The sequence below is a fragment of the Saimiri boliviensis genome, chromosome 9 (genome assembly GCF_048565385.1).
Source record: "Saimiri boliviensis isolate mSaiBol1 chromosome 9, mSaiBol1.pri, whole genome shotgun sequence".
NCBI classification, from domain to species: domain Eukaryota; kingdom Metazoa; phylum Chordata; class Mammalia; order Primates; family Cebidae; genus Saimiri; species Saimiri boliviensis.
The window spans coordinates 67487392-67504896 of record NC_133457.1 but is presented as its reverse complement, the minus strand read 5'-3'; the positions used below and the strand labels follow the sequence as shown (position 1 = coordinate 67504896).

Below are 17505 nucleotides of genomic sequence, written 5' to 3'. Positions count from 1 at the left end.
CCCCGGGTGGCTCTGCCAGCTGTTTGGAGTCAAACTAAGATTAGGATGGTCTTTTCTTGGCTGGATTTAAGGAGTGGGGAGAGGGCACCTGGTCTGACTCCATCACTCAGAGGACAGGGTACCATTCAGAAAGACGGGAGTTGAAGGCCTCAGACAGAACTGTGAATGTCTCATATGAAAATACGGATTTCTGTCAAAAGCCAAAAGAGTGGTGGCATCTGGTCCCGGCACTGTTTAAGACCACCCATCCTTTGAGCGGAAGCTGGTCCTATTTTAGGCCACATGAGAACATCAACCACCAGGGGAACCGAGCCAGTCCAAGCCAACATTTATTGCTGCACAGCCTGTTGCAGCCCTGAGGGATCCTCTGGCGGAGGTGTGGGTAGGAAGTTGAGTGGCCACTGGGTGAAGGGCAGGCAGAGGGGGCCATGGCCGGCAGGCTCCTGTCCGGGTGATACATGGGCTGGAGGCCGCCTCGGCCACACTGCAGGGAGGGTGGGGTGGGGCAGGAAGGGGGATTCAGGGGTAACAGCAGTGAACAAATAACCGAGATGATCCGCTGGTTACAAAATACAAAAGTTAGCAGTGAGTGTGCTTTCCCTTTCCTGTCAGCCAGATCTGAGTTCGAATCCCGCGTGTGTGGCAGGGGAGGCATCTGCTCGCCGTCAGAGCCCACGGGCACACATCTCCGAGCCTAGTTACAGCCGCGGGCACATAGGTGGGCGGCCACGGAGGGCAGCTCTTGATTCCTGTGGCTTCCACAGCGCAGAGGGATGGGTAAGGCTGGTGGTGCGAAGATCCCGCTCGACAGACTGGAGAGCAGGTAGTCCGTCCGAGGCCCAGCGTTCACCCGTGGCTGCCTCCTCCCTTCCCAGAGGCTTCAGAGCCCCTCGGCCTCGCATGGCGTCGTTCCCCACCAGACTGACCCCGGGCCACCCCACCTCGGTGGCGACCACTAAGACAGCTGTGCTCCTCGAAAACTCCAGAATAACGCGCCTTGAGCTGGTAGCTAAGCGTGAGGCCACAGGGCAGAGGGCTGTATCTTCGGAGAAATGCCTGAGTGACAGCAGTGGTGAAATTTCGGGCACTGCCTGGCGTTGGCGCCGGTCATCTTCCCGGGCAGAACCTTTCGCCCTCGGATCTCACCAGCGTGGTCTAAGGATCGCAGGTTGCTTTCATCCGATTGGGCAGAGGAGCTAGCAGGGGGCGGAGTCAGGATGAAAGTGTGCAGGCCTTAGCCCGTGATTGGTGGAGGGCTTTGGAGGAGGAGTCCGGTGGCTGAGTCCCACCCGCAGGGGGCGGAGTCAGGATGAAAGTGTGCAGGCCTTAGCCCGTGATTGGTGGAGGGCTTTAGAGGAGGAGTCCGGTGGCTGAGTCCCACCTGCAGGGGGTGGAGTCAGGATGAAAGTGTGCAGGCCTTAGCCCTTGATTGGTGGAGGGCTTTGGAGGAGGAGTCTGGTGGCTGAGTCCCACCTGCAGGGGGTGGAGTCAGGATGAAAGTGTGCAGGCCTTAGCCCGTGATTGGTGGAGAGCTTTGGAGGAGGAGTCGTGGCTGAGTCCCACCTACAGCCCTCCAGGAGAGGAGCTCCCGCCTCTCTTACTTGCTAGAAACCTCCAGGCAGGCACTAGGGCTGCGCTCTCCAGGAGCGTCCGGACCGGAGACCAGAGGGCTGGGGGCAGCCTCCGAGCCCAGAGCTGGGGCTGGCCGCGCCCAGGTAGGCCTCTGATCCCGGCATCTGCCGGGGTGAGTGGGAAGGGCCCCGGGATCCTGGCGGTCAGACCAGGGAGACTTCGGCTTGGAAGCTGGAGGAGCGGCGGGCCCCGGGGCTGACGCGGGTCAGCATGGAGACCTGCGTGCTGCACGTGCCGCTGTTGCTGCCTCCCGACGGGGGCCGGTATTTGGGGTTCCACCCCAGGACGCCCTGCAGGTGCCAGCGCCGCCACTTCCGCCTCAGCTCCGCCTGCACCTAGGAGAGGGTACGGTGGTCAGGCCCACTGCTGTGGAGCCTCTTCCACTGCGGATTGGGCTTCTCTGGACTTAGGGTTCTGAACTAGCCAAGCTTATCCTCTTTAGGATATCAAAATGGAGAGACCCCGATGCCGCCTTGGGTGGTGCAAACTTGGGACTGGGTTGAGGCCAGGTTCAAAAGGAGGCCTTGGAATGGTAGGAGGTGAGAGGCAGAGAGGATCCGAGAATGCAGTCCAGGGAGGGAGCAGGATGCTGCCTAGGGGTGACTGTACCCCAGTTCTTCCCATCCAGGCCCTCCAGCTCACTTGAGTGGGTTTTTGTGCATTGTAACCAGAGTTCCGCAGCAATTCGACCCTCACTGGGATTCCCCCCTCACAGCACACAGCCACTTAGCTAGGTGTTTCCCAAACTCGGCTGTGCACAGGAATCCCCCCGGGGATTAGTAAAAACCTGTTTTTGTTTTTAATAATATTAAAATGCAGATTCCAAGCCAGCAGGCCTGGGGTGGTCACCGAGACGCGCGATTTAGCAAGGGCCTAGGTGACACCAGTGCTGCTAGTCTTGAGGACCGTACTGGAGTAGCAAGTTTAACCTGTCCTTGCTCTGCACAGATCCCGTCAGGGTTTCTGGACCCTGGTCCTGGGAGTTCCATTGTCTGAGCTCCAAGGACTGGGAGGGGCTTACCTCACCATTGAGGAAGCAGTAGAGGACAGCCACCACGAAACCCTGGGAAGGAAGGAGACAGGAGAGGTGAGGTAGACAGACACCGGAAGCCCCCCACCCTGCCCCACCCTTGGCTCCAGCCCCTATGTTCCTTTGGTTAAGGAAAGAGCTAAGCACAAAGTAGGTGCTTATCTAATACTTATTACAGTAAAAACATTGGAATCCAGTGGCAAGGGCCAAGACTCCAGGGTGAATTCCATTAAAAGCCAGAGAAGAATGCAGCCTTAAGTCAACAGTCCGTACCTGGAAAGACCCCACGATGAGCTCAAAGACCATTTTCACCTCAGCCTTAAAATTGTCAGGAAAGAAGGCGAACATGATGTAGTGCACTCCGAACAGGGGGATCAGCAGGAGTGTGGACCTGGCCAGCCTCCTGGAGACAGGGGAGGCAGGCCGTGGGCATGTGTCCACACATGGATATGGTGGCTGGAGACGGGGAGGGGGTCGGGCCGTGGGCATGTGTGTTCACACGTGGATATGGTGGCTGGAGATGGGGGAGGGGCAGGCTGTGGGCATGTGTTCACACATGTGGATATGGTGGCTGGAGATGGGGGGGAGAGGCCGTGGGCATGTGTCCACATGTGGATATGGTGGCTGGAGATGGGGAGGCAGGCTGTGGGCATGTGTGTCCGCACGTGGATATGGTGGCTGGAGGTGGGGGGTGGGCAGGCCATGGGCTTGTGTCCATACATGTGGATATGGTGGAGCCTGGCATGGGGGAGCTGGAGGCACGGAAGATGGGGACAGTGACCAGGATGTGTGAAGATGGAGTGTGAGTCCCCCTAAATAGTATGTCTGTTCCTGTTCCACAGCCACGGTGCACCTGTCCTCATGCCCCCAGCCCTCCTGGCCTGGAAGGAAGCCCCCTCTCTTCTCACCCTTCTGGAGGAGAGAGGGTAAGAGGTAAAGGAGAGGCCAGTGGGAATGACGCCACAGGGACATGTGAGCTGAAATCCACTACGGGGTGATCTGTTGCCTGGGACCCCCGGCCTGGGAGGGGCTTACCTCACTATCATGGAAGAGGATACTCTCAGCAATAAGGGCAGTGGAAAATCTCTCAGGCAACAGGAGCTCCTGGTTCCCTTTCTCCTGGCCTCAGCTTTTCCAATTCATATACTGTAGTAAGTGCATGCTTGACATAGATCACAGAGCGGGCCCGCTATGAGCGCCGAAGTGTTTTGGGTAGGGTAAGGTGCAGTGCATCCATGAGAGGCCAGTTCTCTCCCGGGCAGATGTACTAGGAAGCAAGTCTTTCTGACTGGGGTGCTGACCACTTGGGAGGGTGACGGGGACCCAAGCTCATGCCTGATCACCAGGGACAACCCAGAATGAATCACTATCACCCTCTGTCTTTGTTTTTTCTGCTGTCTGCTTCTCCAGAAGTTGCTGCCTTCTCTGGGATTGCATCCCCTCCCCCTCCCTCCCCACACCACTGCATATGCCCGCAGCGTGCTCTGAAGGACCGGCTCCTCCTTCACAGCTGTGTGTGCTCAGCAGGGTCAGCATTCATTCTAAATGTTTATCCCTCTCACAGAGCCCAGGGTGCTCTCTTCCTGATTCAGGCTTCCCAGCCACCTGAACTCAGCTGGTCCAGGCAGTGTGAGCCCATTGCTCCCTGGCTAGGAGAGGTGGGGTGTGGCTAGGGAAGGTCTCTGACTCTGTCTCTGCTGCCTTAGCAGTCAGTCCAAGAGAGCCTAGCCCAAGGCTTAAGGTCCCACAGCAAGCTGGGGGCAGAGGAGCTGGCCTTGGCCCTCCCACTCCTTCCCAGACCTGGTCCCCAGCTACGCCAAGATCCTGAGCACTGCCCACCCTTCTCCGGCTGCAAAACTATCCCACGCACCAGAGGCTAACAGATGGAGCCTTTCTTTAAAGCGAAGGCTCCTGGGGAGGTGGAGAGTGGGAGCTGAGAGCCTCTCCTTGAGGAGCTCCGTCTCTGACTGCCCCCACCCCTTCTGCCTGCTGACAACTGTTTCCTTTCTGTCTCACCCACACAGACCTGGCTCTGCCCATGGCCAGCTCTGTTGGCCTCAGATTCAAGCCCTTTGGAGTCGTTGTAAGTTGGGGGAAATAAGGTCCCATCGGCAAAGGAGAGGACGAGGGAGCCAGGCCTGATGTGCTGCCCCTTGGCAGCCTGCGGACCCCCACAGGAGCCCTTCCTTCTCAGACAGGGAGGGAGCTCCGCCTACAAATGCAGCCACACCAGGAATGTGAGTCTCAGTCTCATCAGGGAGAATCACAGGATTCCAGAATAGAATCCTAAATCCAGTAGCATGTGACATTCGCGCCAGGAATCTTAGAACCATAGCACAGACTCTGCAGAGAAGCCAGGCCAGGAAGACCATTCTAGAATCCCAGGACCGGAGGCCTTGCGGGGCGCCCCAGGTCTGTCTGTGGGCACAACACTGATGCTGCATCTCCTGCTCCCTGCCGTGAGCGTGCAGACTCTGCGTGCCTTCCACAGCCTCCCTTTCCACGTTGCTCCTGTTTCTTTAGCTCTGTCTTCGAGCCATGTTGCTCCCACAAAATCCTGCCTCTTCCTCCCAAGCACAGGGGACAGTCCTGACACCTTTCCAAGCCCTGGTCCACACAAGCCCTGGTGCCCCCTTCTCCCTGCCCATGGTGACATGCTCCAAAACCCTCGAGGAGGAGGGCGTGTATGTCAGTTTCCTCTCTGTAAAATGAGGATAATTTTAGGAACTGTGTGGATGAAATGACACGATGCATGGAAATCCCTTAGCATGTGTCTGGCATGTAGACTGCAGGTGTCATCATTATTACTAAGAAATACTGACTGTTGAACATGTGTGTCTCATTGGCGGACTGGCCCCTTAGCGGTGCATCTGCTGTGTGCTTGGTGGCCCCTTTCCATGCCGGGGACGTGGCATGAACAGGACGCAGCTCATCGGCGTTCTCTCCAGCTCCCTGGCTTGGAAGCAGAGGCATCCCTGGGAAGGGTGCCAGATGAGTGTGGGCAGCAGAAGTGTCCAGGGGGCTCTGAGCACAACCCGGTGAGGGCGGGGCTGGGGCAGGGGGCTGGAGGGCTGAGCCAGGCCATGGTGGAGGTGGGCATGAGCAACGTGGCTCTGTGGTGACTCCGGATGTTTGGGGTGGAAAGGCTTCAAGGAGCTGTGGGATGACTTAGGGCCTGGGGATAGGCACCGGGGCCACACTCACGAGTAGGGACTGCTGCCACTCTTCCCGATATCTGGGGGCCGCAGTTTCTGAAGCAGGATTCGGATGATGCAAATAAACAGGATGAAGTTCACCTAGTGGGTGGGGACCGAGGTCAGCAGCCAGGGCGGGAAGGCCGGGGTGTGGGATCACCTTCCCAGGGTCCTGCTGCCTCTGGCTTTGGACAGGTCACCTGGGAGCCCCACCTCCTTCACTTCCCTGAGGACTGTGCTCCCTAACCGCCTACTCTCAAGGAACAGCTTGGGGGACAGGGGTGGGTGACCCTGCACTGGGCATTGGGAAGCTGGGTTTCAGTTCTGACCTAGATACTAACTTCCCGTGTGACCTGGGGCTGTTTCCCCATCTCTGGGTGGCGGGAGGGTGCCTTACCAGGATGGAGGTGAGGATGGGGCCCTTTATGATCCACCACAGGGGGGAATCGATGATGTCCCAGCACCTGAGCAGAGTCGGGGAGGAATGACAGGGCTGTCCTCAGCCAGAGTCAGCAGCACCCTCCACAGTTGTCCGCAGCTCTGCTCCTGAGCCCTTCAGCACCCCCGGCCCAGAGTCCGCTGCTCCCCAGGTCCTCCTTCCAGCCTCCCCTCTGAACAGAGTGCCGTGGTTTTTGTGCACTCAGCAAGGCTAGGTGGCATTATCATCCCACCCAGGGGGCCCGCCCAGGTGACGGCAGCAGGGGAGTGGGGGAGGGGGCGGCAGCTCACCCGTAATCCTCAAAATGGATCCTGACGATGGCCCACACCATGGTGAACGTGCTGGGCACCCCTGTCAGGCCCGGGCAGAGGGCACAGGAGGCAGGGGTAGAGGGCACGAGGGAGATTTTGCAGAGAACCAGAGAGAGGGAGGGCGAGAGAAAGGGGCAGTTTTCAGGCCTGCGGTCGACAGGCTGTTCACCGCGGGGCATGAAGCTGTGTCCCTCAAGGGCTGTGTCTCCTTAGACAGACAGTCTCTTTCTAATCGTGACAGAGGCCCTTTGCAGATGAGCAGTGGCCCTGCGTACTTCAGGGGCTGAAGGGAGCGGGAAGGATGCTCACAGAATCTGTCCCACAGGTCAGCCCTGAGCAGCTGCCGGCTGAGGGGCCTGTCCTGGGCTCCACATTTTGAGGACTTTCTCCATCCTTAGCTGACATCCGTGCAGGCAGGACCCGCAGCTTAGAGAGACCTAGGACTGCAAGCTGGGTGGGCACCCTCCCCCTGGGGAGTTCTCCAGGCCTGGCCCCTCTGTCCCCAGCCTGGAAGCCCTCCCTGGTACCATACCCCAGCCGATGAGTATGTACCCCCAGAAGTACTTCCGCTCAGAGAAGAAGGAGACAGCGAGCAGGGTGTACAGGTAGAGTCCCTCCACCAGCAGCCAGAAGAAGTTGGCCATGACGCAGTATTGGAAGAAGACCATGGCTGCCTTACAGCCCACCTGCAGGGGAGACAAGCGTCCCTGATGGCCGTGCCCGTGCCTGGGGCAGAAGCACGGGCCAGTGCAGCCAGCTTCATCCCGGCCGCTCCTGCTTCCTCCCCTTAAAAATGTGCTCCGTGGTTTTCCCATTTTCCCTGATTTGAGGTCATTTGATACTTTGGGATAACCTAGTGATTTTAATTCTCTATCCGTCAGTTCATCGATTCACTTCCCATCTATGTATGTATCCATCTACTCAGCTGAGCATCTACCCACCCACCTACTCATGTACCATTTCTTTCCCCACTCACCCACTGTCAACTCGCAGTGTTTCATCCACGTATCCATCCAGCATCGATTTACCTTTGCCTCTGTCAGTCCGTCCACCCACCCACCCATCGCTCCCTTCACCTACCAGCCTGCTCACTTAGCCAGATACCCATCCATCTCTACACCCACCCGCCAACTGCCCAGCCACCTACCCGCCCCTCTGCCCGCCATCTGTCCAGTCTTCCTTGCCCGTTTAGCCTCCTGCCTATTCAGCCAGCCACCAACCTGCCCGTCCACACCCCACTCCAGCCACTCATTCATCCAATGCCAGTTTGCACTGAAGGTAGCCGGAAGGTATGAGGGAGAATTCTTGCTTGACTTTGCAAGAGTCTGCTGAGTGTGCAGGGCGGGCTGTGGACTGTGGGGTAGGACCCAGAGGGAAGTGTGGAGGGAGACTGGGACCCAGAAGAGGGTGGGACAGGGGAAGTAGAAATGAAGAAGAGGAGAAGAGGGGAGGGCGGCCATTCCCCCTGGGTTCAGAGGACCTAGTGGAAGAAGGGAGTCCTCAGGGAGACCCGTGAGTAGGGCAATCACGGGCTCTGGTTGGCCCAGGACACGACTGGAAGGTATTCTGGGCCTTTTGTCCCCTCCCAGAAAGTCCCCCTTTTCAGGTCAAGCCTAGGTGTCTGTGAGCCAGGCTCAACGCCACCCTCCTCCCAGAAACTCTGGCTTTCACCTCCCCCTGTACCCACAGTACCGGCTGCCACCCTTCCTTCCTGCACCCTTGGCTTGAGACATCCTCAGCAAGAAGCCTCCCCTCCCTGCGCCCACCTCCTCCCTTGGTTGGGAAGTCCTTCCTCAGATCTTGCTCAGTCTCTCCAGTGACAGGAGTTCTTGCCTCCCCGTCTTCCCCCCACTCGCTTTTGGAGAATAACTCAGCTCTTTATCAGGACCAGTTATCTGCTTCCTCCTTGTCTTAGAAAAGCTTCCCAGTAATGAATCAGGAATCAGTCTCCACAATTATCCTTAACATGTGCTCAGGAGGCAACACGTTCCTCCGCAGGCCTGTGGCTCCCACTGCGCCTCTGACGCAGCCTCCCAGCTCCCGGGCAGAACCTCTGGGAATGGCCAAGGCTGCTCCCCTGGGTTTTCTCTCCCCTTTGCTGAAATGCCTGAGATTCCAGCGTGATTATCTTGCTCTTTGGGGCGAAGGTACTGCTGACCCCTGATACAACGCACTGCCTCTGGGGTCGCGCATGAACCAGTGAGTCACCGACCACAAGGAATGAGCGGGGCTGTCTGTCAAAGCTTGGGGCACTCAGAGGGTCCCTCAGAATCCCTTGGGGATGGCCCCCTTGGTGACTGGCAGTGCATTCCTTAGATTCTCCCTTTACCTCCCTTCCCCAGGAAAGCCCAGGACCAGCCTGACGGCAGGATCTGAACACAAGAGGAGGACCCCGTACGTTTGGGCGCACTCCAGACGGCACAGGGAGGGGCATGAAAAGTGGCATGGTGCGCACAGCCCTGGCTATGCAGCTGGCAGAGGGCAGGGCTGGAAGGAATCTTGGACGTCCTGGCACAGATGGGGAAGCTGAGGCAGGAAGTTCCCCAGGGCCACACAGGAAGTTAGCAACACAGGTGGGACAGGGGCTCTGGGCTGTGGCCATGAAGTGTCTCATTTCCCATCTGCTTTTCTCAATGGCGGGGGCAGGTCTGTGAGCTCCCAGATGGCTCAGCAACATCTCCTGTTGCCGGACGGGAGTGTGATTGGAGGAGCTGCCAGGTGGGGTTGGATGGGGGTGGGGACGTCCTTGGGGTAGGGGGGAAGAGGGAGGGGGTACAGGGAGAAGCAGGGGGAGAAGAAGAGATGACGGTGGCGAAGGATAAGGGCGAGACTGAGGGAGGGGCTGGGGTCCTCACCGAGCCCTCGGAGCACTGGTCCGACTCGCCGCTGTCGAAGAGGGCCAAGTCCTTGATGAAGACGGCGGCGGCCCTCAGGATGAAGGAGACGAAGAGGTGCGTGTGGATGTAATTCCGCGTGCAGTGGAGCTTCCTGTGTGGGTGAGCAGATCTGGGAGGCCAAAGGGGCCTTGGACCCCACCCCAGCCCATGCCATCCTATGCTCTGAGCAAGGCTTGGGTAGCAGAGACTGTGCCCCCAGAGGGCAGGCCATGCCTCGAAGGGGGTCCCATCCTGAACTCCGAGTCCCACCCCCCGTGCCCCATCCTCCTGTGCAGCTGGGCCCCCAAGTGTCAGCCCCTGTGCGGCCCCAGAAGCCTCATTCCTGTGTGCAGGCCGCACCCTCTGCTGCCCTGTCCCCAGCCGCAGGGCCACCCTGGGGACACTAGGCTGGAGCACGTGGAGCGGCCTGGCCACCTGCCTTCTCCAGGGGAGGCTGGCCTGGCAGGAGCTAGGGCCTGTGAGCTGCCGGGGGCAACAGTGGAGCGGCTGGGGTGTGCCTGGGCCAGGCTGGGCTCCAGGCTGGGAGGGACACTTGCCAGGTCTGCTTTGAGGCCTGTCACTTGGGCTGGGCCTCACCTGAACAGGTTCAGGATCGCCGTGGCAACCAGCAGGGTGGCGAGGGACAGGCTGTAGCCGACGGTGTAGCCGGTCTTCACAGAAGCGAAGAACATGGTCTGCTGCTGCTGGAGGACGGGGGCTCTTGGTGCTGGGGTGGGAGGCTCACCTCGGGGGACTGGCAGGGGTGGGGGGCCTGACACACTCCGCCTGCCCGTCCCTGCCCCAGCAAATGGGGCTGAGGCCTGGGGCTCCTAAGAGCAGCTGAGCAGAGCTCCTCAATGCCCTGACCCTAATGCCCTGGTTTCCACAGATGGGGCCGGACTGTGTCTGAGGGTGGGGTGGGGTGGGGGTTGAATGTCCTTTCTCTCCTTGTGTCTCCACGAGGGACAAGTTGGTGAGAGAAAGAATGAAGACCTTGCACGTCCCTTTTGCTAATTTCGTGTCTCCAGCCATGTGCCCGGCTCCCCTTCTGCACCAGCTCTGGACTGGGCACCCTGGGGGCCGGGTCTGCTTGCTCTTCAACCCCCCTCAAGACCCTGTCTCTGTACAGGAGAGGCACGCGGAGGGGGCGGGACGTCAGAGGGGACCTGCTGGGCTCTCAGGAGCTGGGGTCGGTGGGACGAGGGCAGAGCTGGGCCCGAGGGTTTCTTGCTTGGTCCCCTCTCCTGATCCCTCCCCGTGGACACAGGCGCAGCGCAGAGTGACAGCCACTAGACAAGCCCCTCCTTGCTGTCCACCCACCACGCCCTGCCTGAGGAGAGGCAAGTGGTTACAGGGGACCAGGGTCCACAGCTCCAGTGGGCTCCAAAGGCCTCTGGGGAAATTGCTGCCCTCTTGGGGTGTGGGTGGAGTGAAAGCCCCATCTGAGGGTGCCTGAAGGTGGGCGATGTCATCACAGGCAGACACACACCATGCATTTGCACCCTAAAGCAGTGAGGGTCTCCTAGCTGAGGACTCCAGCCTCCCCAGCAGTGTCCTCACTAGGCTCCCCAATCCTTACGGAGAACACCTGTGTTTTAACTGCTCCAGGCCGATCCCTGTCCTGGGACTGAAGGCGACAGGCTCTGTCCCTGTTCCTGACTGGCTGTTTGGTAGCTGGGGCTGGTTCCGAGACCTGCAGCACCTCGTTTTCACCTCGCTTTCACGGATGGGATGGGGTGCTGGTGTCTGCCTGCCCCGCCAGCTCCCGGGCTGAAGTCAGGCTCCCGTGAGGCAGAGAGGCGGCCCAGCCTGGGGGTGCTGCCTCAGCTTGTGCTGATCTGGGGACCCCTCCTCCCATACCTCGTCGGGGGAAGCCGAGGGGAGGGCCCCCCGAAAGGCAGGCGGAGGATGCTACAGGAGGGCAGACTCCAGAGTCCCGCCCTCACAGACAGCAGCCGCACCCCTTGGTGGGAGAGGTCAAAGTCGCCTAGGTGGGCCCTGGCGCTCCACAGGTGGGGTAGGGGTGCGCTGAGGCCCACCTCATCCAAACTTGCTGCCTTGTCATCCAAACCACAGGCAGTGGGGTAGGGGCCGGGCTCCAGCTGTGTCCAGCCTTCATCCGTGCAGCTGCGGCTCACGTTGCGGCCTGGTGGAGGGCAGGGACGAGGGCAGAGGCTGAGGCCGGGAGCAGGGCGGGGCCCCGGGGTCGGCGTGGGGACCTGCTGTCTCTGTGCTTGGAACAGGGCAGAACATTCAGCCCTACCCCCACCAGCCCTGGTGCTGTCTGGCTCCAGCTGCCCTGACCCAGATACCCAGGGCACCGAGGGGGCACCTGGGGCAGGGACACGCCTCTTCAGGGCTCCTGCACGGATGACAGAATCGCAGCAGACATGAACCTGACCCCATGTACAGCGCACACCCTGATCCTTGTGACAGACCCGCCTGGATCTTCGTTACAGAATGCTTCCTGACCCTTGTCACAAGGCCATGGCTGGGGGAGGGGGCCAGGTCTGCCCAGTCCTCCTTAGCCTGCCTGGGCCTGTGGGGCTGGGTTTCTTCTCATGCCTGGTACGACTCAGATGTGCTGCTGAAGCGGGAGCAAGGCTGAGCAACATCTGTTGCTGGAGGGGACTGTGATTTGAGGTGCTGCCAGGTGGGGTTGGGTGCGGGTTGAGCCATCCTTGGATTGAGGGGCGGGTGGCAGGAAGAGGAAGGAGGGAGAAGGGAGTGAGGAGGGATGGGGTTTGGGGAACACCTGATAAGCGTGCAGATCCTAAATCCTCACGAATAGAGAAGCAGGGAGTTCCTGGCAGCGAAACCTGTGCGGACAAAGCCATGTGACGGGGAATCAGGCAGCACAGCAAGGCAGGGGCTTGGGGCTGGAACAAGCAGAGGCTCCAGGGCAGCTGCATGTCCACTGTCCTTGGAGGCTCCGAGCTGCAGCAAGGCACAGGACCGCTAAGGGGATGCGAGGCGAGAGGCGCCACTGAGGCTCCCCACTCTCCAGCACTGGGGAGGTGTCCTCTCCTCTGAGAGGGAGAAGATGGGCTGAACAGAAAGTCGATGAGCCAGAGAAGAATCTTGCTTCCCCATCTCAGTACCCGTTCATCACTGCCGCCGTCACCACCGTTGCCTTCATCAGCGGCAGCACCTGGTCAGGCTCATCACCACGACGGGTTTTGAGCACCTTGCAAATGCAGCGCTGGTTAGAGCACTTTTGACACATCGTGTTTAATTTCCTCAACCATCCAGTGAGGAGGGTAACTCCATTTCACAGTTGAGAAGTGGAGGCCCCAAGAGGCTGGTTACTTGCCCAGGGCCACACAGAGAGGACAGGATGCTGCTGGTCGGGCCTCCAGAGTCCTGCCAGGTAAGCTTGGTTCTCACCTGCATGGAGGTGACCTGAGACCTTATTTCAGTGGCCAGATGCCGAGCAGTGGGAGGGTCAGTCTGTCCTGTGAGCTCAGGAAGGGTAACCGGGCACGTGTGTTTATTTCCAAACTTTGCCGTGTGCTCAGAATATACCAGGTTATTCCATATTCACCATTTCTGTAAATCCTCCTGGCAACCCTTAGAAAGAGGACTTGTCACCCAGTTTCATGGATGAAGAATGGAGGGACGGCCTGGGGTGGGGATGGGACAGCCAGGAGAGAGCAGCCGTGGGCTGGGTCCCTTTCCATCACATGGTCCAGGGAGGGCAGGAAGGATGTGGCTGAGGAGGGGCATTGCCTGGGCGTTTCCTGCCTCAGCATCCCCTTTTCTGCCCAGGGCTCCCAACCTCACTGCTGCAAGAGGTTGCCAGGATGGTAGAAAAGCCTTCAGCTGCCCCGTGTGCCCTGCTCAGCTTCCCATCATTGCGGCCAGAGGTAGGCCTGGCCCAGAGCCTTCAGCCCAGCCCTCATCAAAGGGCAGGCCCTTCCTCAGCCCCAGTTGCAGGCAGCTGAGGTCCTGGCTCCCACCCACAATCTGTTTCTTTCGAAGACTTGCCCCTACCAGGCTTGGGCAGGTAGAAAAGAGGGTTACAGGCTGGGTGTGGTGGCTCAGGCCTGTAATCCCAGCAGTTTGGGAGGCTGAGGCGGGTAGATCATGAGGTTAGGAGTTCAAGACCAGCCTGGCCAACATGGTGATACCCTGTCTCTATTAAAAATGTAAAAATTAGCCGGGTGTGGTGGCACACGCCTGTAATCTCATGTGGGAAGTAGAAAAGTGCCTTTTAAAAGTTTCCTTTCTTGTTAAAGAATAAGTGTGCTAATAACTTTGTGAAGCCCTATCCTATATAGCTGTTGGACATGCCATGCTTACAGGCACGTAGTATGTTCTGTGTCCTTGTACTTTAACCAAGATATCTGTGCTGGACGTGCTCACAGGCATGTCCCAGCTCTCCATGGCTTTTACCTGTTTAGAAAAGTTTTAAGTTGTTAGCCAGTTGGGTTTTAGTTTAGATTTTGAGGTCTGGCTCCAGCCAACAGAGCTCAGACACAGCAGTAAGGACGACCCCAAATGTGCAAGGGATACATTTGTCTGTTTTTCCTTTGTTCATTGTACTCTCATGGCACGATGGCTAGCGAGGGTACCTTCTTGCAGTCTAGGAAGTAAAAATTGCATTGCTGAAAAATCCTTTGTCTCAGTGTTAATTTTTCTTTGAGGCACGAAGCATCTATTTCCAACATCCCAGCTACTCAGGAGGCTGAGGCAGGAGAATTGCTTGGACCCAGGAGGTGGAGGTTGCAGTGAGCCGAGATTGCACCACTGCACTCCAGCCTGGGTGACAGAGCAAGACTCTGTCTCAGAAAAAAAAAAAAAAAAAAAAAAAAAAGAGTTAAGGCCAAAGTCACCCAGCGTTGAAGCTCGGACACTGAAGCTTTGGGCTCCGTACTCACCAGAGTGACCAGGGCTTGAGGAGTCCAGGCCCAGTGACGCAGCAAGCATCCAGCATCATGAATTATGCCAGCAAGCCTGGGTAACTGTGGCATGCACACAGCAGCTTCACATGCCATGTGTGTGTAGTGTGTGTGTGTGTGTGTATGTGTGTGTATGTGTGTGTAGTGTGTGTAGTGGCGTGTGTGTGTGGAGTGTTAAGGTAAACATTAATGTGTTGAGGCTAGAATAGACTCAGTTTTTATTATCCCACCAAAAAATGGGGATCCCAAGGCTAAGAGAGGTTAAGTGACTTGCTCATGGTCACACAGCAAGTCTGGGAAGATCATGCAGTCAGGAGTTCGAAAACAGCTTGGCCAATACAGTGAAACCCCGTCTCTTCTAAACATACAAAGATTAGCCGGGTGTGGTGGCGGGCACCTGTCCTCTCAGCTCCTTGGGAGGCTGAGGCAGGAGAATCACTCGAACCCAGAAGACGGAGGTTGCAGTGAGCCAAGACGGTGCCACTGCACTCCAGCCTGAGCGAAGAGCGAGACTCCATCTCAAACAATGAAAACAAACGTGAACAAGTGAGCCACCATGCACGTTCGGTGCTGTCGTGCGCCTGGCGAAACTCCCTCCTTCAGTATTTCATCCAGCCTAGGTGGATGCCTTCTGCCTAACGCTCCACAGAAGTTTTATCTTCCTTCTGTAAGCTTTCCCTGTGGAACCAGGTCCCTTCCGGGGCATGCCTCTTCCCGGTCCTGCTATCTAAAAGGGTGTGAGCTGGTGCACACCGCCCCTGCCCCACCCTTGCAAACCTTCCTCTCTGGAATTTGAGGTTGGCTGCCCACACCTTCTTCATCTACTTGCTCAGGAGAACACCCTCTTTTTTCTGCTTTCAGTCCTGAATCTCACTCTCCTATTTCTCTCCCCCGTTTTTAGGGACCAGGCCCACAGAGTATAGCTGTGTGAGTTGTTCACTGCACAAGGGCATCTGGCCGTAGGAACATTCTGCTTGCACTAGGTGGGCTCCAGTGAGAGGTCATCTCTGCCTGAGGAAGGGCTGCCTTTTTATTGTCAGTCCAAAGGCACCACAGGGCCCCACTGATGCCGGCAGCCCCAGGGTTAGTCAGATGGTGGTTCTCAAGGGAAGGAGCTGCCCTGACACGTTCCAGCAGGGACAGAAGGAAGCGCCGTGGGCAGGAATGCAGTTAGTGTCAGGGAGAAAGGGAATGAGCTGGTGCTCCCAGGGGCCAGAGAGAAGGCGGGTTTCCAGGCTCAGTGACGGGGTGCACCGTGAGGCCGGCCTGAGGAGCTCCCCTCTTATCTGCCCAGGCACCGGGTGTCCTCGGAGGAGGCAGCTGGGGCCAGGTGGGTGCCGCCTGGACTATGTATGGCACGGCTGTGACCCCCTGGACTCCTCAGGAGGGTTTCAAGGTCTGTCTTTCCCCACTGAGGTCACAACACCAGGTACTGGGGGCAAACCGGCCACCCCAAAGAGACCCTAGGGGCTACTGCCATCCCCACTTCACAAGCAGGGACCCGGGTCCAGGCAGGAGAAGGCCACCTGGAATGGGGGACGCCTGGGTTTTCTGCTGGCTCTCTGAATGATTATCTGGGTTCTGCTCCTCATGAGGCGCCCCCTCCAGATCTGCTCCTCCCTCCGTGTTTTCTTCCCCAGGGCTCGTTACACCCGAGCCTAGGCGGGGCCTGCTGGCTTCCTCCCCAGCCTCCCTCACCCTCATCCACTCCCACAGAGCTCACTACCTGAATTCAAACCATCAGCATTTCCTGCCTGCCTTTCACGCCTAGAAACCGGTTAGAAGTCAAAAGCCTAACTTGGGCTTCGTCAGCCGCCTGCTTAAAGCCCCCCACTTCTCGCCGGACTTAGGAGAAAACTCAAATCTTCGCCTCCGTCCTCGAGGTGTGGCCTGGCCTCGGCCCACCTGTGCCTCCCTTCCCGGCCTCCTTCCCTCCCTCCCGGAGTTCTCTCTGCTCTGGCCACTGCTGATTCTCTCTCTTAATTCCCCGCAATGTGGGATCTTTACCTGGTGCTCTTGCTCACCTGCAGCTCTTCAGAGTGCAGCTGAGGAACCAGCTCCTCAGAGAGGGGCTGCTTGTGAAGCCCTGCCTTAAGCGGGTCCCACACCCCTCATTCCCTCGTCCGGCACTTTCATTCTTGGTGATAAATCTGTCTGTCTCCCACATGCCTCTCCAGTTACAGTGCCAGCAGCCCCAGGGGCTGTCTATTCCTCTCCCAACTGTCTGTCCAGCCTAGTGCCTGGCACACCGGCAGGCGTTCCATCCACTGCACAGAAGAATGACTGAATCTATATTGTGAACCTCAATGACTCACTAGCAAGAAAGCCCACGTGCTCGAGAGGCCCCCCTTTCTCTTCTGCCTTGTATGTGGACACTCACTGAAGTAGAACACGACAAGGTGTGTAAGCAAAGTCACGTGGTGACTTCACGGAGCCAGGCATCATGAATCACGACCAGCCCAAGATAACAGGGCTGTGGGAGCCATCATGTAGTCAAGGACCTGTCAGTCAATCAGTTATCAATGGCTGAGCAAATATTTAGTGAGCCTTGCCCACATGCTTATCTTCATGTGAAGAGCTAATCCACTCCCACGGGTTCTTTAGAGACCCAGCACCGTTGCCTCTCTGCCAGGGGTCCCTCGGATTGCTCCAGCCCCTCTGACCTCTCCTTTGCCTTTCCCCTTCCTGAGAGGTGAGTCCCCACTGCAGCCGGCCCACTCACATCACCTCTTCCACCCGGCGCTCTTACCTTGAATGGGGGAGAAGAGCTTGAAGATGAGGGGACAGGCCAAGACAACGACCTGGCCCCGGGGGGTGGCGGGCCAGCAGGTGAGGTTGTCCCACATCTTGCCGCAGCCTGTGGGGGAAGGCAGAGGACACACGGGTCAGCAGGTGCAGCTGCCCCCAGAGCCGGGGCCTGAGCCCAAAGGCTCCCACTCTCATCCTCCTCCTGCCAGGCTCCCACCTCAAGGAGCCTCCATTCTGCGAGGGGAGGCACAGCCCTGCCCAGGCCGCACGGGGCCCGTCCTGACGGAGGCAGGAAGGAGGCCTGACCACAGTTCCTTCGTCCTTGGCGAGGATGGAGTGTGCCTGGGGATGCCGGTGGGGGTTTTGATTGTTGC

At 58.4% G+C, this 17505-nt stretch overlaps 1 protein-coding gene across 2 annotated transcripts in view; it reads right to left on the bottom strand.

Moving 5' to 3' along the window:
- Positions 1 to 311: 311 nt before the first annotated feature.
- VIPR1 (vasoactive intestinal peptide receptor 1) overlaps positions 312 to 17505 on the bottom strand; it is a 32010-nt gene continuing 14816 nt past the window's right edge. Inside the window, exons 3-13 of one of the 2 annotated variants that reach the window (XM_039461929.2) lie at positions 17133 to 17240; positions 11522 to 11628; positions 10080 to 10186; positions 9462 to 9594; positions 7139 to 7292; positions 6586 to 6646; positions 6254 to 6320; positions 5867 to 5958; positions 2936 to 3065; positions 2654 to 2695; positions 312 to 1967 (exon numbers count right to left, since the gene is read on the bottom strand). In XM_039461929.2, coding sequence (XP_039317863.1) covers positions 1776 to 1967; positions 2654 to 2695; positions 2936 to 3065; positions 5867 to 5958; positions 6254 to 6320; positions 6586 to 6646; positions 7139 to 7292; positions 9462 to 9594; positions 10080 to 10186; positions 11522 to 11628; positions 17133 to 17240 — 1193 coding nt within the window. In that variant the 3' untranslated portion in view covers positions 312 to 1775. The remainder of the gene's footprint in view (positions 1968 to 2653; positions 2696 to 2935; positions 3066 to 5866; positions 5959 to 6253; positions 6321 to 6585; positions 6647 to 7138; positions 7293 to 9461; positions 9595 to 10079; positions 10187 to 11521; positions 11629 to 17132; positions 17241 to 17505) is intronic. The other variant, XM_039461930.2, reaches the window with a different exon arrangement.